The 27,319-nt window shown below is 42.6% G+C and overlaps 1 protein-coding gene across 10 annotated transcripts in view; it reads right to left on the bottom strand.

The window, feature by feature from the left end:
- Positions 1-448: 448 nt before the first annotated feature.
- The window catches only part of HTR3B (5-hydroxytryptamine receptor 3B), a 46,986-nt gene continuing 20,115 nt past the window's right edge, over positions 449-27,319 (bottom strand). For 9 of the 10 annotated variants that reach the window (XM_032358623.1, XM_032358620.1, XM_032358624.1 and 6 more), the window contains 8 exons: positions 25,110-25,270; positions 12,961-13,005; positions 12,300-12,409; positions 11,702-11,871; positions 11,006-11,163; positions 2,443-2,653; positions 2,126-2,308; positions 449-943 (listed from right to left, as the gene is read on the bottom strand). In XM_032358623.1, the coding sequence (XP_032214514.1) occupies positions 708-943; positions 2,126-2,308; positions 2,443-2,653; positions 11,006-11,163; positions 11,702-11,871; positions 12,300-12,409; positions 12,961-13,005; positions 25,110-25,270 (1,274 nt within the window). In that variant the 3' untranslated portion in view covers positions 449-707. Of the gene's footprint in view, positions 944-2,125; positions 2,309-2,442; positions 2,654-11,005; positions 11,164-11,701; positions 11,872-12,299; positions 12,410-12,960; positions 13,006-25,109; positions 25,284-27,319 lie in introns of all 10 variants that reach the window. The other variant, XM_032358627.1, reaches the window with a different exon arrangement.

Raw genomic sequence — 27,319 nt, 5'->3', positions numbered from 1 at the left:
TTGTTACGGCAGCCCTAGCTGACAAATACTAGGACAGTGGATTATAATGTCCTTGAACCCAAGGGCCATGCAGGAAGCCTATCCCCCAGTGCAATGCCTTACACATGTTGTGTTGATTTGGTCTGTGAGGTTGGTAGCGGCTTCCCTCCAGCAGGTGATGGGGTGCAGGCGGAGAGGTGCTCATGGGAGACAGTGGGAACAAGGGCTTCAGGACACGGATATGGTGTGAACCTTGCATTCTGCTTTGTGCAAGGTTGACCCTGGGAATCAAGTCAAGTGAAGAATGATCTGTGACTGATAGATTTTGTGCTCTCTGGTGTGCCTGACATAACACCTAGGACTTAACCGACAATCAGTAAACATTTTTATGGTTGACTGAATGACCAAGAAAGAACTGGGGGATGAAGTGGTCTTTTGCTTAAAGAAAAAACAACTCTCAAAACATGAATGTATGTAATATACCTAGGCATGTTCTGAACGAGATTGCTAAGGGTGGTCACTCTGGGGGAGCGAACCAGAATAAGAAGGCAGGCTTCCTTTTCACTGTAGACCTTAAGATGTCTAGGCACTTTCTTCCAGAATGCCTGATCCTGGGTCATGCAGTGTCCCCTCAGCTGTGAGCTCCTGCACTGAAGGACAAGAGGCAATAAGATGTGAGGAGTTTGTTATCCCATGTGCCCCCATCTCCACCCCCAAGGAAACCACGTTCACGATCTGGCCCACAGCGCCCACAGGGAGCACAGGGTGACAGCGTAGAGTCCCAGCACGACGGCGTAGCCTTGAAAGAGCAGTCGGTCAAAACGCTGCAGGAGGGCCAGCCACGTAACCTCCTGCTGCTCCGCCTGCTCCCAGGTTTGGAAGTAGGTGCTGATGGACCTCAGCTGGAACCAGACCTCCTTCATGGTCCCTGGCTGGACCTGGTGTTCTTGACAGAAGTGGGGCTCTGCGCGAGAGAGGAAAACATCCCGGGTGAGCTGGGGACTCCCGATGCCCCCTGGGCTTCCCACTGCAGCCGACGGCCTCATCCTACAAGGAAGGTTTATAGGGGCAACAGGGTGGTGGATTGGGTTGGGCTGGTGGGGCCGGGGGCAGGGCTTTGCTCGAAGAAGCTCTGCAGATGGTGGCAGAGCTGGGTGGTGCAGGAAGCCTGTCCAGGCTACATCTCCCCCGATCCTCTGAGCCGAGGGCCAGCCCCACTGACTCCAGTGGAGCTTTAGGGGCTGGGATGATTTTATTTATTTATTTTATTTATTTTTTATTTTTTAAAGATTTTATTTATTTATCTGAGAGAGAGAGAATGAGCATGAGTGGAGAAAGGTCAACGGGAGAAGCAGACTTCCCATCAAGCAGGAAGCCCGATGTGGGACTCGATCCTGGGACTCCAGGATCATGACCTGAGCCAAAGGTAGTTGCCCAACCAACTGAGCCACCCACACGCCCCTAGGATGATTATTTTTAATTGTGTTATTATTTACATATTATAGTATGTTTCATGTGTACAGCATTACACACACACACACACACACACACACACACAATGATCACCAGAATAAGTCTGGTTAACCACCACCACCACACAGCCACACGTTTTTCCTTGTGATGAGAACTTTCAAGATACACTCTCTTTAGCAGCTTCCAAGTAAACAGTAAAAATACAGAATGCTTCACAAGTCTGCCTCTCATCCCTGAGCAGAGGCCACACTAACCTCTGCACTGTGCCAGTGTTACTACATGTGCTGCCGAAGCGAGCCCTGGGATAATTCACACACCTGTTCACATGAAACAACGGGGACCCAAACACATACAAGCCCGTGTGCGCACACGCTGGTACTTGATTACTCCAGAGTCTGTCGCCGAGTCTCTCCAGCTGACTGGTTAAAAGTGGAAAATACAAACAAAAACAAGCAAAGTCAACTGAGGGCCTGACCTCTAAGCTAAAGCGAGGCTTTCTAGAAAGTCAGCGAGGTCTCCGGAGAGGTCATATCAAGTGCGGCACAGAGGCTAAGAAGCCAGTGTTCCAGATTTTTCACACAGCAGGACACATGGCCTGGTGCTCCACCAGTGGGAACCGGTGTGGAGAGTGATCAAGCAGGACAGGGTAGGGACCCCAAGGCTTCTCACAAACCTGTTGCCCCAGCAAGCTGGGCTCTGGGATCTGTCCTAGGCCCATCAGCATCAGTGACCCCTTGAAGGCACAAGAGGGGCCGTTCCTGCCCGGCGCTCCACTCGTCATGGAGGAATCTGACCAACAGGATGGACTTAAATAAGCTGATAACCAGGAAGGCCATGCAGACCGCGAAGAAGACCCCTGAGGGAAGGAACCAGAGAGGTGTAAACAGCCACAGTGTCTGGGACCCCTCCCTCCCCTGATCTGAAGTGCAACATCAGATCTGTGATGGGAGTCACGGAAGATGGGTGTCTGGTGCCCCCAGGGCTGCTTACCAATCAGAGGGGTGCTCAGTGCGTTCCTCGGCATCTCGTCAGACATGTTGACCCTGAAGACGGTGTAGCCCACCAGCACGCTGGTCTTGAACACAATCCTGGCACGACACGTGGGTGGTAGGTAGAAGCTCCCCAGATCCACGAGCATTAGGAAGATGCTGGGAATCAGCAGGCTCACAACATAGACCAGTGGGCGCCTGCGAATCACTACCTGACCGGGGACAAGGCATCCAGTGAAAAGAGGATCTGTGCTGAGGGACTAGAACCCAGAGTCAAGAACATTCCCTGATGTCCCAACATGTTTGCATAATGTGAAAAAGTTATGTAGTTTAGAAAAAGATTATTTTGTGGTTTAGAAAACAGAAAAAAAAACCCTTTAAGCTTTTATGCAGAACTAATCACTAGTCACTAATTATAAGAAGATGTGGCTATTTATTTGCTGCTTGCTGTATGCCAGGCACCACCCCCAGTGTCTTCTGTTTCCTGTCCTGTTCAATCCTCATGCCCATTTGAAGGGCTGGTTATTATTATCTCCATTCTACAGTCAAAGAAACTGAGGTTCGCAGAAATCAAACTGCTTGTTCAAACTCACACAGCTGGCGAGTGAGAAACTGTTTTAAATTCAGGTCTTAAACCAAAATCTTCCTTCTTACACCACTCATACGACATATTGTACTGCTTTTGGCCTGGCCTGCCCCCCTCTGTGGAATGTGAGCGTCTCCGCACCTGTGTGTTCGTCAGAGTCTGGGCAGGACCAAATGGTACTCCTGGGGAATCTGAGGAAGGCTTGGCAAAAAGACTGCTGACGAGGGATGGGCAGGCAGAAGGCAGTGCCCCAGATATCTGGGAGGACTGGGTGAGCTGTGTCTCCTGAGTCCTGAACGGGTCTAGGGCTGGGAATGTGACTAGAATCTGAGGAGAGAAAGCTGGGTGGAGGCGGCCACCACAAAGGAGCTATGGCCCCTTCCTCCCTCTCTGGGGCACAGCCAGCCCTGGTGGTGATTCCACAGGGAGAAAAAAATGAAGGGATACAAACCCCGCTCACTCTCTCCCTCTCTCCAACCTCCTCCCATTCCATCCCTCTTCCCGTTGGTCAGTGAGGCCAAGGTTCATGTCCAGGGGCACAGGGCAGGAAGAGAAGGGGTGACGCGGATGTAAGTGGGGGCAGGGCTGCAGGTGCCCGGCAGGATGGCTGGGCGTACAGACCTGCTAATTGGGTTCTGTAGCTGGGAACTGGAGACCCAAAATGTTGCTCTGTTTTGGCCATTTTGGTACACCTCACTTCTCCGGGATGGTGACAGGAAGTGTCTTTGATGAACACACACTATTTTCATCAGGGAATAACAGGACTGCTTCCCCAGGACACTTTGAGGGCAAAACAACAACAATGAAAAATTCCTCATGGGGCCAGAAACAATACCTACCTTATTCATGTTTACTGAACAAATGAATGTTCTGAGCCCTTTCCTGTTGGATCTGGGGGGAAAATAATGTCTGAAATCTTCTAATTTCTCTGATCCACCAAACAGCTGAATGCTTTCTGTGTGTCAGATAGTATGTGCGATGCTTTTATGCATATGATATGGTTTGTTGAATTCTCACTGTGAGCTTGTTGGCAGGTAGTAGCACACCCCCCAGTCTAGATTCTTAAAAATAAAACTCGGCTCCTGAAGTAAGTGGAGTAAGTGGCAAAGCTGGGCAGTGCCCCACATCTGAATCCAAGCTCCAGTGTTCTCCTCCGCCACAGCTCTTGGCTACAGCTCTTGGCCTGAGCAGACATCGGAGTTGAGTTCAGGGCTCTTCTCCCTCGTCTCCATATTCTGAGGGAGCCCAGGCAGAGGCCAGGGATGGAGGAGAAGGTGGTAGAGAAAAGCTGGGCTGGGCGAGACCTGACATCTACTGCCTTGCAGAAGACAGCGGCGGCCCCAGCCGTTGGGTCTGGGAGCATTTCCCAACTCAGTGGAGCCTGGCAGGCCGGAGCCACCTGGGGGACTGTAGTTGGGCTATTGTCTTTCACATTAAGCCCAATTGGCTGCAAATATCTAAAGGAGAGCAACACTCACGCTTTGTAATAATTTGGTTAAAACACATTTCTACCAAAGCACAGTCAGCAAGAAAACCACCACCAAATGAACTGTCGTCACCCTGGGCCTCTCGGGTCATCTTTGTCATGCTGTGACAGAGATGGCTGAGGTCAGCTGGGGCGGGAGGAAGGGAGCTGACTGGTTGGAGCCCACGCGGGTGTTGTGTGATGGGCCCGGCCTGGGCTATGTGGGCTGGTGTGGGGCGATCAAGCCTGCTGTCTCTAGGGGGGAGAAGTGGGAAGTCTCCCCTAGAGATTTCACAGAAGAGGATGAGAAGTGTAAGAACAGCATCCTAAACGAAGTCCAAGTGGGCAGGGGAGGGGGGGGAAGGTAAACAGAAACAGCCCAGACTTAGAGGCAAGGGATTCAAGCTCCAGGACCCCTCAATTCTAAGTGCCCATGTGTGCTAGTTTAAGTGATCCTTGATTTTCCTTTTTTAAAAAAGTACTTTCCTGGGGAGCCTGGATGGTGTAGTTGGTTGAGTGTCTAACTCTTGGTGTCAGCTCAAGCCTTGTTCTCAGTGTCATGGGATTGGGCCCCATGTCGGGCTCTGTGCTGGGCATGGGGTCTGCTGGGGATTCTCTCTCCTCCTTTCTCTCTTCCCCTCCTCTGTCTCTCTTCCACAAAATAAACAAACAAATCCTCTTTTAAAAATTAAAAAGAAAATTAAAAAGCACCTTACTTTTGGCTATGATTGAGATTGGCTGTTTTACTCCAAATAATGCTTCTGTGTAACTAGCACGTGTTTACCTGGTTCCTCTCTAACCAGAGGCTGCTGCAGAGAGTGAATGTAAACCTGGGCCCGAACCAAAGGTGGGACCCCAGTTTTATCAGATTCCATGACCCCCAAGCTGCCAGGGGAGAGGTGTGGCAACGGCCAAGAGGCTCGGAGGCAGGCTTGGCGTCATAGGTGTACCACTTGGGAAGTTACATTGGGGCCAGCACTTAGAAGGGATCGGTGCTTGGTTTCATGCTCTGCTGGGGTGCCATTTTGAAACCAGTAATTTTGAATAGGGCACCCCACGTTTTCACTTTGTACCTGGCCCCGCCAACCATGTAGCCCACCCTGTCAGGGGGCTATTTTGTCCCTGGAGGATGTTTTGTAGCTGAAAGTAGAAGGGAAACTTGTAGCCACAAGGGTGGACAACTAACTCTGCTGTCACACAGAGCAGATGTCTCCCCTGCTTGTGTTTGGATTATACAATCATATAGACCCTCTCTATTGACTTTCTTTAAGAGCAAAGGGCCTTCCTTTTTATTTAGACTGATTTAGGAGCAATATTACTTATGGACTAGACTAATTTCTTCTACAAACCCAGTGCAGCCTAAAGAAATTTTAAATTTTATCACATAGTTTTCAGAAATGGTTTGTTTTCATGTCTCTTTTGATCCTCAAATCCCTTTATTCTCTTGTTCAAGGAACAATGGGCACGAACAGAACGTCAGGCACTTTTTAAAATATTGGAATTAGAACAGTAAATAGGATAGGTTTCTCCCCTCTCCATCCCGTGGAATCAGCAACTGGGCTCTGGTGGTTGGATGTTTTGGAGTCTGCAGATGGAAAGGAAGTCTGCGCCAGAATGGACCATACCCAGAGTCTGTACCTGACTTAGACGATGAGATGTGGGACCTTCTGAGTTTATATTTCGATTATATTTTGGTCTCAGAGTTGGTGCTGAAATAGGTTAAGACATCTAAGGATGCTGGTATCCCAGTGCATTTTGCACATGTGAGGGACCTGAGTTTTCGGGAGCCAGAGGGCCAGAGGGCAGTGGATTATAATGGCCCAAGAATGAATGTCCTTCCTGGGAGCTAAGAATGACCTTATTTGGAAATGGGATCACCGCAGATACAAAGTGGTTCAGAAGAGGTCTTAGTTCAGTAGGGTGGACCCTTATCCCAGGATAACTGGTGTCCTTATGAGAAGAGAGGGGATGCATAAAGGAGAATGCCACATGAGGACAGAGGCAGAGGTCGGAGTGACACCTCTACAAGCCAAGGACTGCTGGCAGCCGCCAAAAGCTGGGGGAGAGGCATGGAACCGATTCTCCCTCAGAGTTCCCAGGAGGAACTAATTATGCTGACACACCAATTCCTAGCCTCCAGAACTGTGAGAGAATAAATGTATTCCTGTTGTTTTAAGCCACCGATTTGTGGTCCTTTGTTATAGAAGCCTTAGGAAACAAATACAGGTGACTTACCCCATAACACAGTGACGAACACCAAAAATGCCCTAGAACATATATGTTGAGTTGTGTGGCAATGGCAGCTACATATAGGATTAGCCTGTGGTCTCCAGAGTCAGACTGTTCAGGCTCCACAGTCACCTTGTCCCTTTGGGCAAGTTACTCAGAACTGGGGGAGTTCACTTCTCTGTGTCCCCAAATCACCCACCTGCATGATTTGTACTCCAAATGTACGCTCAACATGATTGAGCGCCAATCACATAGACATGCGAGGATCACATGTTCAAACTCTTCAACGGTGCGTGGTGTCAAATAATGCTCAGTTTTGTGGTTATTATTTCAAGTCTCCCTGGGCCACATTTGAGGCCCATGATGGATACCAGGAGCCCCGTTTTACTCATGCTTGTGGTCCCAGTGGGGCCACTGAGACTGGCACGTGATAAGAGCTCAAAAGATGTTCGCTGAGTTCTACAGAGTTGAGTCTATGAGTAACGCTACTTTTAGTTCCAATTAGGTGGGAGTGTGGGGTTTGCACAAACAGGGGCTCTCCGGGTGAGGTTGGTCCTCTGAGGGCTGCCTCTCTGTAGGTCATGCTGGAGCCAGTACCTGACTGCTGATGCTGGGGAGGAAGGAAAGTCACCTGCTCAGTGAGGCACCGCTCTCCGTGGGACTGGCTCTACCTAGAGCCCATCACTTCTAATGGACTAAAGGAGCTGGTGCCTTTAAATTCCACAGAAAGGGAAGAAAAAGCACTTTAGTTTCAGTCCGTGTTCTCCATTAGACACCCTTCAGGTGTTAGCAATATTATGCCACAATTTCATTATCCATTAAAGCCAGGTAATAATAAGTACACAAAGGTATTTGGAGCCTATTGATGTTAATGAAAGAGATCAATCTAATTCAGAATGTGTGTGTGGAGAGCTCCTTGGAGATGGAATAGGCCCCAAGGTTAGCCTTTAATTGCCTCCTTGATGGCAGACCTACCAGTACTCAAGTTTGCATGACCGTCTTTATGACATAGTTGGAATTTTTGACGCCCAGACTCACGCTTCATACAGAAGCCCATCTTCCTCCTCTCCCACGCCCCTCCCAACATTCCCAATTCGGAAAGAATGGGAAAGTTGCTGCCATGTAAGTGAGATCCTTGCATAGGAGTGAGAGTTTCCTGGATCTGGACCACGGGTCGGGGGGATGAGCAGAAAGCTCATGATTCCAGGGGCACTTGAGTGACCCTGGAAAGACTTCTAGGACTCTAAATTCTCTTTCTTCGTTCTCTCCCTTGCTCTCTCTCATGATCTGGTGAATTCAGAAAGATCTTCTATCAGGTTTATTAACGGCATTCAATAGACATCTCAACAAAATCACTCTACCCTAATCTAGAAAGAAAAACTACGTTAGAGAAAGAGGATAGAGGAGGGAACTTTCTTTCTCAAATGCCCCTCTGCATTTTTCCAGGAGCCCCCAAACGGCTCCCGCCTCCTTCCCACATGGACTTTTTGCTCATTGTGAGGATATCTGAGCGTTGGGCTCCCAGGAGTTCCCACAGCTGTCCACCCTCTTCCATCCAAAATGAATTCTCACTTTTTATTCCTACCTCCTCCCACTTCTACCCTCATCCTTAAAAAACCCAAAAAACAAAAAGCTGCCATACGGAAATCAAATGCTTCCCCTGCTGCTTTTTGGGAACCAGCACCTCCAATAACATATTGGAGGTAAGATCCCCTCCTAAGGCTGCTGGACTGGGAGCCAGGCGAACACAGACATCCCCCGGAGGCAGAAGGGCCTGTGTTCTGGGCCCTCTGTGGAACGCAGCCTGACTCCAAAGTGTTAGCAGTGCCCGTGTCCTGGAGTCAGCAGATAGGACTGCCCGTTAGCTGGAACCAACAAGGCATCCTGAGCATGTGATTTAGTACCAACGGCAGCAGAGTACATCAGGCCCAGAGTGACAACATGTTTAGAACAGATCATTTTCCTTCCCGCCTGCGTGGACTTGTCTCCAACCCCCTGCTGGGCAGCCTGGACAGGGCTACAGCACGTGATTAGATTAAGAGGGAGATGGCCCTTTGCTGTCAGGACCCTAGTAGACCCAATGTTGGCACAAATCCGGGCTCTGAATTTCACATCATTGCCCAAGGGCTACTGAAAGACACCAGGACTTGTCAGTTGTTAACTTCAGAGCAGGAGGACTGAGAGTAAGAGAACAAAAGTCTGGCCACAGTACACATAGCAGGTGGGGGAGGGGGCACAGAGGCTGAGACAGGTCAGGGAAATAGAGAACTGGGATAGTCACTGAACCCACTTTACGTCTGTTCAGAGCAGTGGAACCGCTGCTGAGTCTGGCTCCCCGCCCTAGGAAACACGATCTGTGACTCTACTCAGGGTTGCCTCCCTCTTCTGTTCTAGAGGGCCAGGCTAGAAGGCAGCCCTGCCAGATAGCCCACTTCAGCCCCCACCCAGGGCAAAGCTCCACAAGCAGGAAGTCCTATTGCGGTCCACCTCTAGCCTGCGTCCACATACACGCTGTAAGTGCAGATGCAGCATGGCGGCGAACAGAGCTGGGGGCGGGGGTCATTGCTCATGAGATGCAGGGAAGCTTCTCCTTTCCTTAAATGATCTTTCACATCTCTGTTCATCACATTTAAAGTGGAGCTACCAAATAGAAAACCTCTGGCCACTACTGAGAAAACAAACTAATATTCAGGGTAAGGGATGACGTGTAACCACAAGTAATGGCTGCTCTATGGAAAGTGTGTGTGTGTGTGTGTGTGTGTGTGTGTGTGGGTATGCACGCATGCGTGTGCATGACTCCTGTTTACCTGCCCTGTCTCTTGCCTTTGTTTGTCTCGTTCGTGCAGCGTAGGTAATGGTGTGTGCAGCGTTCTCCAGCGCGCTTGCTAGGTGACTGTGCCCCACCTTGCGCATGCTGCTCCCTCGCATTTCCCTTTAATGCTCTCCATTATTCGGGCTGCATTAATAATGTTTGTGGGCTGATATCTTTAAAATTAATGAGGTGTTTACTCTTAGCCAAGAAACTCATTGAAATTAAAAAAGCTTTCTCTTCTTCCCCTCCTTTTCTCTCACTTACAAAGAGGTGGACAAACAAGCCACAATACTAGCTTTGCTAGAAACCAAGCAGAACAGGGAAACATCCAAACCCCACCACTGGGAAGGCATGAGTTGCGATTAGTCAGTCATACGGAGTCGGGTTCAAACCACAGCTACTTCTAGGAGGCCCTGATTTAACCAGGGCTTTGCTAGAAAGTTACACAGAACATTTATTAACAATGGAGGGGCATCTGTGCCCTCGAGAATAGCTTATTTCACCCTCTCTTAGCATATAATCACCCAGCATAACCACAGTACCTAGTCTAGTCTGAACTTTCCCTCTTATTCAAAAGATTTATTTTCAGGAGAATTCATCTTGGGTATAATCCTGGCCTGTCTGTTCCCTATTTTTCAATCAGAGACATTACCTGGCATAAAGGACTCCTCCCCACCCGACCACCACCACTATCTGACTTGGTGTGGAAGAGCAGAAATGAATATGAATCATGGGTCGACCAGCTGCATGAACTTGCTGCAAACCACTTATCAGGGAAGGGAGAATGGCTGCCTCTGGAGTGTAAACCAGCAGGCTTCACTGTCCTAAACCCACCTCCCAAGCTCCTACGAACCAAACCTCCTCATGATAGTGTAGCCAAGTGCATCCCTGGTGGCGCGTCTGAGAAGTCTGGGTAATCGCTGAGTCATTTTAGAGCAGCTGTCCTCTCTGGTCCAGAAACCGCCAATAGGTTCCAAGGATCCTGCAGGTGATTTGTTAGCTAACTGCTAGAGATAGTCAAGCTAATAATGATAATTTTATAAATTTGTATCTGGAATTAATAATTGACTCAGTTAAAAACAGGACAATAATGCTGAAGAGACAGTCTTCTCCCAATTTGTTGTTGTTATTGTATGTGGGGTTTCTTTTCTTCCCTCTCCATGGCTGTTAGGAATGAGGATGTCAGTATGTACCGAAAGGCTTGAGGATGCCTGCTATGATGGTGGTTCTGGTGCCTGAAAATCAATCTTTTTATACCCACGTAAGGGATATCTGCAGCAGGAGCCCAGGGCCTGTGGCTGAATCTCTGGTCTGGGAAACGCCCACGCCGGGGGAAGTCCAGAGCCACCAGAGTCATCTGTTCTCGGATGGTCACAAGTGAGAACAAGCAGCAGAGCAGAGACTCCTCAGCCCAACACAGAAGGCCCAGGACTGCCGAGAAGTGGGCAGCCGGGACAGGGAGGAGGACTTACGTGAAACTGAATCTGGGCAGACTCTCCAGCATAGCTCTGTAGGATGTTATGCGATGAGGACACAGAGAGAAGCTCCCACTCACTGTCGTTCAAAAATTCCTTCTTGTCATGCTTCATGTCTCCTCTGCTCCTCAGGAAGGCCAGGTTGACGTCGTGCACTGACAACAACAGAAGCAAGTGACTCCCCCACAGAGACAGGCCTTGATGACAACCTACTTTTCCAACTCCCCATTCAAATTCTTCCCTTTATTCCTGCCCCTGCATGTACAGTCTCACCGAGACAGGGTTCAGTATAACCATTTTGAATTAGGGATAGCGATGTGGAATAAAATCTTTTTAGCAGGAAGACAAAACAAAAGAAAAACAAAAACGAAACCGAGCTGTGAATTTACAGTTCGTATTCCATTATCTGTAGAATGCTGGCCCCGGTCCTAGGACTTCTATAACCTTCTCAGAGGCAGCAGAGGTCAAATATTGTATTCCCAAACCAACAGCAGCGGTGAGCTAGGCACAGCACAGGATTTAGTCGGGATGACAACAGAAGCCAAAGGAATGTAAGAAGACACTGAGATTTGCAAAGAGTCAATGACGTGCAAGAACACAATGACCTTGCTGATGGCACTACCAAATGTCACCCGTGTGTGCCAACCCAGGCAGTGTGTCTCCCACTAGCAGACTGTGCCTCTCCCAGTTTACCTGTGTGCAGGGCACTACTGAAGGTCAGGCTGCAGTTCTGGATGTCAAACGGAAACGCGTAGGTTTCTAAACTGCACGCAGAGACCACCTGGATAGGCTTAGAGTTCTTAATGGTCCCAGATGAGTTCACATAGACATACGGAAGGTTGGGTGATCCTTCGAAGTCCACACTATGTAAAACACAAGAGACCTCGCTGTTACAGAAAGGGTCTTCCCCATTTCAATCCACAGGCAGAACTGATTATAAGATGGCAGTGACCACGATACCCAGGACTCACCTAGAAGTGCAAATAAGAATCACATTTCCCATGACATAATTCACCCTGGCAAAGATGGACTCAGTAATCAGAGTCTCAAAAGTTAATTCACTTGGTGCTCTTGAAAGACAGACATAATCCATGAGTAACCTCAAGCATTTGTAATCCAATCTGTATCTTAGATGACATCAAATCATGGTACTTCCAACTTGAATATTCCCAAAGTCATCCTCTTCAAGATGAAAACCAAAAAACAGCAGCAATAACTAAAAGTAAGAGCAAGTGGCCTGAACAGTCCAAGTAGTATTAAACCCCATGGAAATATACCCCAGTACACTTACAGCTCCTTGATGATGATGTCAGGTGCCCAGATGTCACTCAGAGGTAGAGAGATCTCTCTAATCTCATCAAACATGCTGGGGTTCCAGGATAAAAACTCATCATCCCAAACCTGTAAGGAGTGGCCAGAAAAGAAATTTATCAAAAAGGGGCAATGTCGGGACGCCTGGGTTGCTCAGTTGGTTAAGCAGCTGCCTTCGGCTCAGGTCATGATCCCAGCGTCCTGGGATCGAGTCCCACATCGGGCTCCTTGCTCCGCAGGGAGCCTGCTTCTCCCTCTGACTCTGCCTTCCACTCTGTCTGCCTGTGCTCGCTCTCTCTCTCTCTCTCTCTGACAAATAAATAAATAAAATCTTTAAAAAAAAAAAAGGGGGGGCAATGTCAGTCTCACCAAAGAACTGAAGAGGGATTTGGGTGAATAACCCAACTGATCTGCTTGTTGGCACTGTTAGGGGAGAGGACTCTCCTCCCAGCTCCTAAAGATGGTACCCCAACCAGAAACCATGGCCATATATCTTACACAAATTCTAATAAATTGCGTCTGCTGCACATCTATGAAGCTAAGTTGCAAACACAAAGAAGATATCTATTCCTTAGAATAATGATATTTTGCAACAGGTTAAGATCAAGGGTCCAGCATGCACAGAAGGAAATGTCATTTACCTCGTGGTACCATATACTTGTCTTCAATTTTTGGTTCTGTGCGTCCTGCAAGGCAAAGAGAAAATCTGTACCAAATCTTAGAATGTCAATAAATAAAAGTCCAATTCAACACGATGATAATTCAGAGAAAAAAACAAATCTAACTCAATATGTTGAGTTTGAAAGTATTGCCTTCACTCTTCAAATCTGAGTATTCTCGGTTCCTATTTATTTACACATGCCTGTCACTGTGAACTTTACTATAGTATCTATGACAAAATGGCACCATGACTACATCTGACATCTTGAAGGATTTGCTAATCCCTTTCCTACCCTAATTTGTTACTCTGCCATTAATCAAACTAAAAAATGACATGTAGCCTAGCCAATTCTGGGCTAAAAAGATGAGACCAAGCTTTCATTTGTAATTAAGATATTATTCATAATATTTCAATGAGTGTTATCGCAACTGCTCTTGGCAGCCATTCCTGTTAAGTTACCTTCTGTTTGGATTTCTCTGCTTATCAAACAGACTGAATGAGCTTCATGTAAATGAAGTGTATTTTTGATGATATAGATGTGATTTCCCCATATTGGCAATGAATAATTTTTTTAGAAGACCCCTAAGAATAACAAACCAAAAAACCTGCTCCTTACTAATTTTTTCATATCTACCAAAGAACATTCTAAAACTGCTAAGTCCTGAGGAATTAAAAGGAATATCCCACACCATGTACAAGCATCAACTCATTAACTCAAAATGGACCATAAACCTAAATGTAAGAGCTAAAATTGTAAAACTTTAGAAGAAGACATAGGAGAGGTGCCTGGCGTCTGTTAGGCAGCTGACTCTTGGTTTCGGTTTAGGTCATAATCTTGGGGTCCTGGGACAGAGCCCCATGCCAGGCTCCAACCTCAGTGGGAAGTCTGCTTGGGATTCTCTCCCTCCCCACAACTGCATGTGCACACATTCTCTCTGTCTCAAATAAATAAATAAATCGTTTCTAAAAAGGAAGAAAACAAAGTAGATCTTCGTGACTTTGAATTAGGCGGTTGATGACACCATAATCACTGCAACCAAAGAAAAAGTAAATGGGACTTCAGCTAAATGAAAAACTTCCATGCTTTAAAGGTAAAGGACAGCTTCAAGAAGTAAAAGGACAATCCACAGAATGGAAATAATATGTGCAGATCATATATCTGATCCGGAGTTAATATCCAGAATCTATAAAGAATTTCTACAAATTAAAACAAAACAATGACCCTACTTCAAAATGGATATTTCTTTTTTTTTTTTAAGATTTTATTTATTTATTTGACAGAGAGAGATCACAAGTAGGCAGAGAGGCAGGCAGAGAGAGAGAGAGGAGGAAGCAGACTCCCTGCCGAGCAGAGAGCCCGATGTGGGACTCGATCCCAGGACCCTGAGATCATGACCTGAGCCGAAGGCAGCGGCTTAACCCACTGAGCCACCCAGGCACCCAAAATGGATATTTCTTTAAAGTGGATATGCAAATGGCTAATACACACATGAAAAGATGCTCAATATCCCTGCTATGGATCAAATTATGAACTTTGGTCTTGGACTTCCCAGCCTCTAGAACTGTGAGAAATAGAGTCTATGGTACTTGTTACAGCACTCCAAGCCGGCTAACACAATCCCTGATCATTAGGGAAATGCAAATCAAAACCACAGTGAAATACCACTTCACTCTCATTAAGATGGCTACTAAAACAAAACAAAACAAAATCAAACAAAAACAGAAAATAAGTGTTGGTGAAGATGTAAAGAATTGGAATCCTTGTGCACTATTGGTGGGAATATAAAATGGTACAGCTGCTATGGAAAATAGTGGCAGTTCCTAAAAAATTAAAAATAGAATTACCATATGGTCTAGCAATTCCATTCTTTGGTATAAATCCAAAAGAACTGAAAGCAGAGACTCAGTTATTTGCACATCCATGTTCACAGCACCATTAGTCACAATAGCTAAGGGGTGGAAGCAACCCAAGTGTCCATCAAAGATGAATACATAAGCAAAATGTGGTCTATACGTACAAAGTAACATTATGCGGCCTTAAGAGGGAAAGAAATTCTGACACATGCTACAACATGAATGAACCTTGAGGAGACACCATTTCCTTCCAAGTTTCACCAGCGGAGACATTCTGAAATCATGTTTTTAAAATCAGCATTATTTAGTTAGATTTGATTTTCTTGCTCTGAACTGTCATGCTGTTGAACCGGACTTTGATTTATTGACACTGGAAGATGTGGGGTCTGTCTCCCCAGTTAAAGCACAAAGGGCTCAGTTCTAGGTTAGCTGCCACCGATGAGGGTTCCCCACAAACTGGGGGAGGCGGAGACCGGGTTCAAAATGTAGTTTGTCCTACTGGAAAATATAGCTTGTAACCATTCTTTCACAGCAAATATACTTTTAAGGAAATTAAATTTCATTAAAGTTTAATGAAATTTAATTTAATGAAATGTCCTGATCAGTTGTTATTATTTTTTTTTAAATGTCTGTCACACCAGGTCATGAATGTGTCACTGACTCAGTCATGGCTGAAGAGACTATTATTTTACTCAGTTGATTCTTATTAACTGCCAGATTGATGCCTTAGCTCATTTTTCTCTTCCTGCCCATTGTTTTGTCATGTTACATGTAACAAGTGTTAAGAATTTTTTTCTAATATATTAAGGGGTGCCTGGGAGCATCTGTTATTCAGCCCTAAAGAACACAATGTCAAAAAGAAGTCTGAGGCTAAAACTGATTTTTTTTTTTTTTTTTTTTTGTCAAAGGAAACAAGTTTCTCAATGCCAGCTGGTGAACATAATTGGTTCTCTGGTGGCATTATTCACAGCTTTTCCCTCTGTGTATCTCTTTCTCTCTCTCTTTTTTCTTTAGATACCTTCCATCTTGCTTGTTAAAAGCAAAGGATATTTCAGAGAATTGGAATTCATTAGTCTTCCTAACAGAGGGAGTCTATTTAGATCTAAATTGGTGGTTAGCAAATATACAGATAATTCCCGCACATTCTTATTTATCTTTTCCAGTTCCAAAGACTATAGAAACAGATGCCTCAACGTCTGGCTAGGAGGCTCTAGTCAATGGACTGGAATACAAAGGTAGCTGAGACTCGGAATTGACAAAACTCAATAGAAACAAATTGAAACTCTTCACTGTTGAGTAGACTATCTCTATAATCAGATTTCCCTAAGGTACTCATAATACCCAGAAATTCTAAGACAAGACTGTAGTCTTTCATATAAACAAAACAGGAGGCAAAACATTATAACGGAAGCAAGATGCCGTGATGGAAACTGCGCTGAAAGCTCTTCACTCCAGACAAAAGTTGCCAGCAGCGGATGCACCCAACAACTTATCTATTCCCACGGGGGGGTGTCCTGTCTGATTCTGTGCATGATTTCCTTAAGTCCCTCAAAACGGGCCTTGACTCCACAATGAACTTTAGGCTTAGCCCTGCTGAATGTCCTAGAGATGTTTGCAAAGCATATTAGACTATCTTAATCAATTGATTGCTTGACAGATATCTATCCCTGTCTTTGAGGTAAGATACGCTACCTGCATATTGTGGGAAACATGAACATGAACATGAAGCAAGCCCTTCCCTCAGGCAGCTTATTAATAAACTAGGGTATGTGACATTTTAACAAATAACTCTCTGTGTTAAGAAATATATAGACTTCTGTAGATTTAAAGGAAGGAGACATTGCTGTCAGCTTGCAGATTAGAGGGAAATCTCTTTTGGGAGCTGAGATTTGAAGGATTATAATATTTTACAGATGGAGAATGAAGACAAAGACATTCAGTGGAGGAAACAGGAGACAACAAGGGGTTGGTTTCATTGCAGTATTGAGGAGATAAGGCTAAGGCAGTAGACAGGGATAAAACTAGAGTGATGGAATTTGAGATTTTTCCAGATTTCTGGAGGAAAGTCTGCCAAATCCAATAAGACAGTACTACTGTCTAACGCATTCCAGTAAAAAGTAGTATATTCCACGCCAATGGAGAAAACATATCTTTGAAAAAATAATGGTGTTCTCCTTAACTACCAGAAAGAATCTGGCTTGATCAGGATAGAGAGAAACAGATAAATTTCAATTTGATATAGTTGTTCCAAGAGAAAAATATTAACATAGAAACTTGACTCCTTTTCTCTATTTATCTCTAGCTAACCCTCTAAAGGAAAGCCTGAGCAATTCTACTTTATCTTAATCAATATGAAGCAGAAAGTGGGAGGATGAGGATAGACCTAAAGGTAGTCTTATTCCCTTATTCAAAGTTGATTATCTGTGTGTCTTGGGGTTTTGCAGGATGTGACTCATATCCTGTGTCCTTATTCAAATCAGGCTATTCCTATTGAACAATGACTGATAAACAATGCAGTCGTAATAACCCACTGACAACTAGTAGGGACTAATATTCCCTAAGTATGTGAAGATATAGCCCCAGGAAATTAACTCTCAAAAATTTTAGTTCAACATCCAATTACAGAGGAAATTTAAGGGAGTTTTCTGTAAGCTCTATGCTTTCTGGGAGCTTTATGTAAGACTAGGCCTTTGAAGTAGGGGTGGATATTTCCTGGCACTTCATTAAATATTTTCTAGGATCTTAGAACTGGTACTTTTGTGAAAACTGATTTTTTTTTTTTTTGGTGTGCATATCACTTAAATGTTCCTTTTCATAAAGAAATGATGATTAGGGATTTATCTGAGCTGGAGGAAAGTGATGTTAAAATAATTTGTGGGGCGCCTGGATGGCTCAGTAAGTTAAGCCGCTGGCTCTTATTTTCGGCTCAGTCATGATCTTGGGCTCTGTGCTCACCACTCAACCTGCTTGAGGATTCTCTCTCTTCCTCTCCTTTTGCCCCTCCCCTGCTTGGGCACATGCTCTCTCTCTCTCTCTCTCTTTCTCTTAAATAAATAAGTCTTTAAAAAAATAACTAGCATCAGACAAAAAAAAATAATTAAGCCCTGTGACATCAATTATATTTTAACTTTCAAATTATTTTTTAATCAACTACAATGTCTAAATCTCAGTCAAAAAATCGGAGTCTATGATTGACAGCACAGCATTAAGATATCAACACAGAAAAATATCTCCGTATAAACAAAGAGGAATTGTTAAGTTATTTTAACAAAATACATTAAAATAGTAACGTATTGTGGGGAATATAATGTATATAAATGTAAAATTGAAGACAAAAGTAGTACAAAGGACAATGGAGCTGGGAAATGGAATCTTACTGTTGTAAGATTTGTACAGTTTATGTAAAGGACAGTAACATTAATTCTAAGTACACTGTATTAAGTGAATGATGGATATGGGAATCCCTAAAACAACCTCTAAAAAATAATCTAGAAGGATGCTAAAAAGCCAAGAGAAGAACTGAAGTCAAATATTTAAAAAATGGGGGTGCTTGGGTGGCTCAGTGGGTTAAAGCCTCTGCCTTCGGCTCAGGTTATGATCTCAGGGTCCTGGAATTGAGTCCCGCATTGGGCTCTCTGCTCAGCGGGGAGCCTGCTTCCTCCTCTCTCTTTCTGCCGGCCTCTCTGCCTACTTGTGATCTCTGTCTGTCAAATAAATAAATAAAATCTTTAAAAAATATATTTAAAAAATGTTTGATTTACTTAAAGCAAGATGAAAGGGAAAAAAGGAGAAGAGCAACAATGACAGAAACAGGTGGGGCCCCTAGAAAACAAACAGCAAGATGGTTATTGGTAAATGGAGGAGATGCTTCAATTAAAATGCACAGATGGACAGGTTAAAAAAAACAATGCCCCAGAATACTGCTCAGCAATGAAACAAAGGAACTCAAGATATGTGCTACATGGGTAAACCTGAAGGGAATTATATCGAATGAAAAAACCTATCTCAAAGGTTGCATGCTGTATGTTTGCATTTATAGAACATTCTCAAAATAACACAATTACAAAGATGAAGAGAGATTTATCATTTGCTAGTGGTTAGGGCTAGGTGGTAGGGACAGGGGTGTGGAACCAGGCATCCCCTGGTGATGACTGTAAACTTGATGTGTGGTAGCCGTGGTTACAAAGCTACACATGTGATAAAGATACACACACACACACACACACACACACACACACACGTATATGTATAACTAGAGAAATCTGAGTAAGTTCTGTGGATTGAATCAATGTCAATGTTTTAGAGCTGGAATTACACTGCATTGGCCCAAGATGTTAACATGTGGGGACACTGGGTGAAGGGTACACAGAACCTCCCTGTAAATTTATTTGCAACTTTCTGTTAATTTATAATTATTTCAAAAGAAAAGTTAAAAAAAAAAAAAAAGCAAGACCCAACTATATGCTGCCTCCAGGAAAGGACCTTGAATACAATGTCATACGGAGAGACGAAAATAAAAGGACGGCAAAAACATCCATCGTGCAAGAAGCAAGCATGAGAAAAACTTCAAGAAAAGGATATTACCAGACATGAAGAGGGGTATTCCATAACGACAAAAGGATCCATTCATCAAGAAGACATGGAATTCTCAATGTATACTCACCAAACACAATCGGAGAACCAGACAAAGCACACTTACAGCTGGGGATTTAACACCCCTCACTATGAAATTAATAGAATGCCAAAAATTTAAAAAGTTAGAGAAGGTTTTAATAATACTACCAAACACATTTATCAAATTGATATTTATGGAATAGCACATCCTTCTCTTTAAGATTTTATTGGAGGTTCAAGCCAGTGCACCAGACAATAAAAGGAAAAAGAGGTATAAAGAATAGAGATAAAGAGGCAGAACTGTCTTTATTCACAGACGTGATTTTCTACATAGAAAATCTGAATCCACAAAAGGGCCCATAAAACTAATAAGAGATGTAAGGTCACAGGATCCAAGGCCAATGCATCCAAATCATCTGTATTTTTGTATGCTAGCCACAAAGAGATTCATTTAAAAATACCATTTATAAAAATAAAATAAAATAAAATACCATTATAATAATACCAAAATTGTGAAATACTTAGGGATACATTTAACCAAATATGCGTAAAACACTTACAACTACAAAATATTACTAGGAGAAATTAAAGAACTAAATAAATGGAGAGCTAAAATGTGCTCACGGATTACAAAACTATTATTAAAATGTTGACTGTCCTCAAATTGACCAATAGATTTAATGTAATCCCAATACAAATTCCAGAACTTTTTAAAAAAAGAAATTGGTTTTAAAGTTTATATGGAAATGCAAAGGACCTGCAAGAGTCAAAATGATTTTGAAACAGAAGGTTGGAAGGCATACTCTAATTTCAAGACTTCTGTAATGCTGCAGTAACTGAGACAGTGGGCTGGTGTCGGGAGAAACATTGAGTAGTTGGACAAAATGGAGTCCAGAAATAGACCCAAAATATATAAAGAACTCCTGCAACTCAATAAGATAATGAACAACACTGTTTTGAAAATGGGTGAAAGATTTGAGCACTTTACTAAAAAGATAGCAATTGGTAAATTAACACACAGAAAGATATTCAATGTCATTAGTCTTTGGTGAAACAAAAGTTAAAAACCAGAGGGAGGTATCATCACAAATCTACCAGGATGGTTAAAATTTAGAAAGATTGACAATATCAAGTGCTGGCAATGACGTGGAAGAAACCCCTACATCCCAGGGGGAATGCAAAATGAGGCAACCACTATGGGAAAAAGTTTGGAAGTACCTTATAAAGCTAAATACAGGCTTATCATACAACTCAGCAAACCTACATCTAAGGATTTATCCAAAAGAAGTGAAAACATATTTGCAACTGTGTCTAGTGGCTTTACTCATGATTTCCCCACATTGGAAATAACCCACATGTCCAACACCTGGTAAACATATAAGCCAATTGCAGTACACGTCCTTGCACAGTGGAATGCTACTGACCCTACAGCAACTCATGTGTGATCTCCGAGGCATTATACCACACCCAAGAAGCCAAAACAAAGGGCAAATTTCATAGGATTTCATTTATCTGGCTTTCTGGAAAGGCAAAACTATAGTGAGAAAGATAAGATCGCTGGTTGCCAGGTATGGGGGGCCAGGGGGAAGAGATCAGCTTCAAAAAGATGTTTCATTTTATGTAATTTATGTTTTAATTTTAAATGCTTCAAAATTTTGTGGGATACAGTTAAAGCAGTGATTAGAGATAGTATAAATGCTAAAATTAGAAAAAGAAAGGTTTAAAATCGATGACCTTAGCTTCCACTTTAAGAAAGTAGGTAAAGAAAAACAAATTAAAAGAAAGAAATTAAGTAAAGATAAGAGCAGATATCAGTGAAATAAACAACAGATTAAATTCAAAGTGAGTATTTGGTTTTTTGGAAAAAATAAGTAAAATTAAGAAAACTTTCCCAGTATTGGTCAAGGGAAAATAAGAGAAAACATAAATTACCCACATGAGGATAAAAAAGGCAATATTATAAACAAACAAATTTGACAACTTGGATAAACAGATAAATTCCTTGAAAAACACAAATTATTAAAAGCAACACAAGAAGAAATAGAAAATTGGAACATTCTTATATATGTTAATAAAAATGAATTCACATTTGAATATCTTCTCACCAAGAAAACTCCAGTCCTAGGTGATTTTACTGGTAAATTCTATCAAATATTAAGAAAGAAAAATATCCATATTACACAACTCTTACAGAAAATTGAAGCGGGAAGACATTTTAATGGTTTTATTAAGGCCAAGATAACCCTGATACCAAACAAGACATGTACATTACAAGAAATAAAAACTATTGCCCAATATGCTTCATTAACATAGATGCAATCTATATTAAGTAGGTATTTAAATCCAGAAATATATAAAAAGGATAATATATTAAGATTAAATGGAGGTTATCCTAGGAATACAAGGACATTTTAACTTTCGAAAAATCAATCAAAATAATTCACCCTTTTAACTGCATAAAACAGAAGAATTATCTGATCATCCAAATAGATGGAGAAAAAACATTAGATGTAATTCAATATACATTCATGATTTAAAAAAACAAAATAAAACTCTTAGTGTACAATAGATAAGAAGGAACTTCCTCAACCTGATAAAGAACATTGATAAAAAAGCTATAGCTAACGTCATAGTTAATGGTGAAAAAATTTCCCCTGAGAATGGGAATAAACAAGGATGTCTGCTCTCACTATTTCTGTTAAATTGTAGGAGCGGTCTTAGGCAATACAACATGACAATGAAAAAATAAAGAGTATAAACAGATTAGAAAGGAAGAAGTAAAACTATCTGCAGATGACATGATTGTATATGTAGACAATATTGATCTACCAAAAAACTACCAAAATTAACAAGTGAATTTAGCAAGACCACAGTATACAAAGTCAACATGCAAAATTAATATTTATCTACAATAATAACAAATAGAAAATAAAAAGTTCCAAGTAATATTTATAGTAGCAAAAATACTTTGGGATACGTTTAATAGAAATATATGTAAAGCTTCTACATCAGAAATTATAAACATTGCTGAAGACCCAAATAAATGGAGAACGTATTTAAAAACTGAAATATTTATTATAAAGATGTCAGTTCTCCCCTAAATTACTCTGCAGATCCCACACCATCCTAAAAAAAACTCACAGCAGTTTTTTTTAAAAAAAGAAACTGACAAGGTGATTATAAAATTAAAAAAATTTTTTTAAAAAATTTATTTAACAGACAGAGATCACAAGCAGGCAGAGAGGCAGGCAGAGGGGGGGGGGGGAAGCAGGCTCCCTGCTCAGCAGAGAGCCCGATGTGGGGCGCGATCCCAGGACCCTGGGACCATGACCTGAGCCGAAGGCAGAGGTTTAACCCACTGAGCCACCCAGGCGCCCGGTAATTATAAAATTTATGTAGAAATGGAAAGGACTCACACTGCCTGATTTCAAGAGAAATAGCCCAACACTTATGAGTCAATCTAATTTTCAACCAAGGCACCAAGCAGATCAATGGTGAGAGGAAAGCCTTTTCAACTCCTGTCCGAATGCAAAAAACCAAACCAAAACAACACACAAAAACTTCGACCCATGCCTCACACCATCACAAAGATTAATTCTTAATAGATCCTAGGACGAAATCTAAGGAACTAAGAACTACAAATATTCTGACAGAAAATACAGGAAAATATGTCTGTGAACTTGGGAGTATTGAAGGTGTCTTAGTACCCAGAAAGCACCAACCACAACTAAATAATTGATTTACAATAGACCTCGTTAAGCTTTAAGATCTCTGTTCACCGTAAGACCCTTTAAGAGAATGAGCAGACAAGTCAGAGATTGGTAGTAAGTATTTGCAATGTATAAGTATGACAATATATAAACAATGCCTATAAGTCTATAACAAAAAGACCAACAAATTAATCTAAAAGGAAAAAAAAAAGGAAAGGACTTAAAAAGCTACTTCACAAAGAAAGATATGTAAGTAGCCAATAGGCACATGGAAGAGAATTCCTGGTCACAAGCCATTAGAGAAATTTAAAGTAAAACCTTAGTGAAATACCATTATACCCTCAACAGAATGGCTAAAAATAAGACTGATAACACCAAATACCAATAAGGATGTGGAGCAATGGGAACTCGGCTATCTGACTCAAGGGAGTATAAAATATACAATGACTTTGTAAATCAGTCTTGCAGATTCTCAATAAGGGTACACGTATCTGAGCCAATTCTTCCACTTCTAGATTTTACCTAAGAAATAAAAACATGTACATAAAAAGGCTTGTATAGCAGTGTTATAATAATATCCCAACACTGGAAACAACCCAAACGTCTATCAGCATATGAATGGATAAACAGAGGTACCTGGGTGGCTCAGTAGGTTGAGTGTCCACCTCTTAATTTCGGCTTAGGTCAGGATTTCAGGGTTGTGAGACTGAGCCCCGTGTTGGACTCTGTGTGGGGCATGGAGGCTGCTTAAGATGCTCTTTTTCCCTCTCCTTCCACCTCTCCACCCACGCCCAACCCCCTGACCACACGCTCTTGTGCTCTCTCCTTAAGAAAAAAGAAAGAATGATATAAACAAATCATGGTATAACCATAATCAAATACTATTCACCAATAAAAAAGAAAAACTACTGATAAACCCAACATGAGTGAACCTCAAAATCATGATGCCAAATGAAAAATCCAGACACAAAAGAGGACACACAATAACATTTCATTCATATGCAATTCTAGAAACGGCAAAAAATAATCTATGATGAAAGTAATGGGAACAGTGATTGTCTCTGTGGATGGAGAGATGGGGATTGGCTGAGAAGTCAATGAGGGGTGATGGAAATATTTGCTATATTGATAGGGGTATGGATTCTATGCACGCACCCAGTTACCAAAACTCATTAGACCGTATACTAAGATCTGTGCATTTCAACATATGTATACCTCAGTTAGAAAAAAATGTTTTGAGAAGTAAATTGAAAAAAGATATTAAACTACATTAACAAACAAGTTCAGTAAAGTCTGCTCTTAAGAAAAATCAAAATAAATCTGGGATCTATCAATACTGAAGACTTTGTGATTAAGAAAAGAGGAGAAAGAGGAAGCAAGGATAAGCCATCATTTACGGAGGACCTACTAAAACCTCTGGTAAATGCTTTCCATGTATTCTCTCATTTAATTCCCACAACAACCCACTTTCTAGATACAGAAGATAGCTATATAAGCAAATCTTCCCTCACCGCCCTTAGTAAACACCTTGGGTATAAACTCAAAGTACCAGAACACGTTTTTCTCTTTCTCTCAATTTCAGGCAATAAGTGGTAGATGTTTTTCTGAAATTTACTACTGTCCCTAAGAAATGTGAGCCATAGGGGAAAAAAATACCATTTTTGTTTGTTTGTTTCAGCAAACTCATAAAATATGTACAGTGGTCTGTGACCACAATTTTTAAAACCTCTTAGTTCCATGAAACTCTTATTTCTAGATGCTCTGCCTCTCACATTGCAAGTCAGGGACTAGAAGGCATGGTTTGCCTATTAAGTGTTTTACCTCATGCTCACTGCTCACTGCTAACACGAGTCCAGGTCAACTCCCTACCAGCTCAACCAGGCTCCCATGTAAACAGCAGGTGCTGTTACAAACAGGTAACTGGGATCGGTAAGGGTAAGACGGTCCTCACCACATCCAAAATGGCGTGGACAAGCACATCTAGATACACCGTGGTGGCCTCAGTCCAGTCGTGAACTGGCCTCACTGCCTTGTGATATTTCTGTAGTAGGTGCTTGGTGAGACGATACAGAGCAGGGTTCGTGGGATGAGGCATGTCCATGGCTAGGGTTTCTGAAAAACAAAACTGGCATCATGAGGAGGAAAATAAGAGGAGCTTAGCATCTCGAGGAGACCTCAGACCGTTGAGGACTTGGTGGGTCCTGGCAGAATACAGTTTTCAGTTTACCACAATTTGCTGAAGTTCACAGGCAGCTAGTGGGCTCTTTGGCAGACGCTTACTTTAAAGTAAGCTGATGACCTGACTGCCCCAAAAAGACAGCTCATTGTAGCAATTAGTAAGTCATCTTGGATCTCCAAGAATCCAAACTGCACCTACAATTCTGTTTTCACAGCAATCATGTATCTTGGAGACAGAATCCTGTATTCCAGTATCATCCCCTTCTAAGACACAGGGAAAAAACAAAACAAAAAAAACAAACCTTCCCCTACATTTAATCAAAAGTGATCTCCTCTTTGACTTTAATTTTTTCCATTTGTAATTCAACAGTTAAATAGGAAATTCACGCAGAAACATGGACAAACCAGTGAACCCAAAAATTCCTATATAATGGGATTAACAAGATTCCAATTCATACTTTTCTCCTAAAAACAACAACAAAAAAACCCCCTCTTTTCTCACTCAACTGTCTTTAAATAAAACACACTTGTCAGAAAATAAGATCTTCGTTTTGGGAAAATTCTTTCTGTTTCCAGAGAACAACCATTCTTTATGGCCTGGGAATCCTGATTTGTAGAGGAGCAGTGATTGGTGTTGAGGCAGGGGAGGCCAGGGGAAAAGAAGCAAGAGGAATGAGCACCAACAATTGGAAGTGACAAATTTGTGAGGGCTTCCTCTGAATTGAAAAAGATATTTTGCTCACAAGCTTTGCCACCTCCTGGGGGATTCAAAGCTTCGCTAAGTCATTGGACTGGAGCAAATTGCACGCCTCCTGCCACAGTGCGTGAGTGAAATCTATCTGTAGTGTCCTGCGCGTGAATTCACCTCCTCTCAGTGGTTTTGATAGTTATTTTGATGAGCTGCTGAAGGTATGCGGGATCCAGCAGGAAACTGTAAATGAGATATCTTCTCCCTGTGTGACAGTCCTGTTTATACCCATTTCTTTATGAATGATGTCGTGTCACCTGCCGCCACAGGCAGCAATTTCTATGATTTATCAATGTCAGTGTGACCAAAATGCTAACGACGATGCTGGGGGTGCAGTGCAGAGTCACCGTGGGCAGTGGAATATTCACTTTCATTACCACCAGAACTGCGAAGCTAATGAGCATTTTAACTCCCTAACTATTCACCCACGGAGATGCCTAAAATGGCATCCGCTATTCAGGCATGGAGGACTAAGGTAGGTGGCATGCATCGAGCATCATTTTTAGGGTTTTTGTGAACTGTGATTGTCAAAAAAATGTGCTGTGACTCTCTCTACCTGAGACCATTTCTTGCTGGTGTACCCCAGGGAAGAGAAGTCAGGAACACAAAGCAAAGCTGGTCTGGTGCCTTTCCTGTGAACTTCGCTCCGGGCAACTTCACTTTCACCTCGCTTGGAAGCTCCCAATTCAAGTCCCAGTTGGGGAAACACTGAAATGTGCATGTTTCGATACAGGAAACTATCTGAGACAGAATTAAAACAGAATTCTGGGAAATGAATGTGTTTTCCCTATATCCTCTGCTATTAAGACTCAAATTCCCTTCTGCTGTCTTTTCTAGGAAACAATCCATACGTCTCCTATGGATAAACATATTTTCTAGGACGTGTCAAAGCCTTTGGGTAAAAAGAGAAAGTTCTAGAATCTAGAACTAGGAACAACAGAGAAAAAAGCAACAATAGGAGCAAAAATAAGAAGGAAATGAAAGTATGCTTAAATAAACTATAAGGGTAAAGAGTTCTTTGTTTAAAATGGGAAGAAATAATAAATTACATTTCTACTATGAATGCAAATTTGCCTGAGGAGAAAGATCAATTACAGGAGAGAGATTACGGATTTAAGTGACCATTAATTAACAGTAAATTATGCCCCTTGAAAGCTAATGTGACATTCACACAAGCACTAAATGACTCACAGTTCAGTGATGTTTCAACAGACACTGATGGAAGCTATCCACAG

This window comes from Mustela erminea, chromosome 9 (genome assembly GCF_009829155.1).
Source record: "Mustela erminea isolate mMusErm1 chromosome 9, mMusErm1.Pri, whole genome shotgun sequence".
Taxonomy (NCBI): domain Eukaryota; kingdom Metazoa; phylum Chordata; class Mammalia; order Carnivora; family Mustelidae; genus Mustela; species Mustela erminea.
Note: the sequence above shows the minus strand (reverse complement) of the source record. Positions and strands in the feature narration are given on the sequence as shown.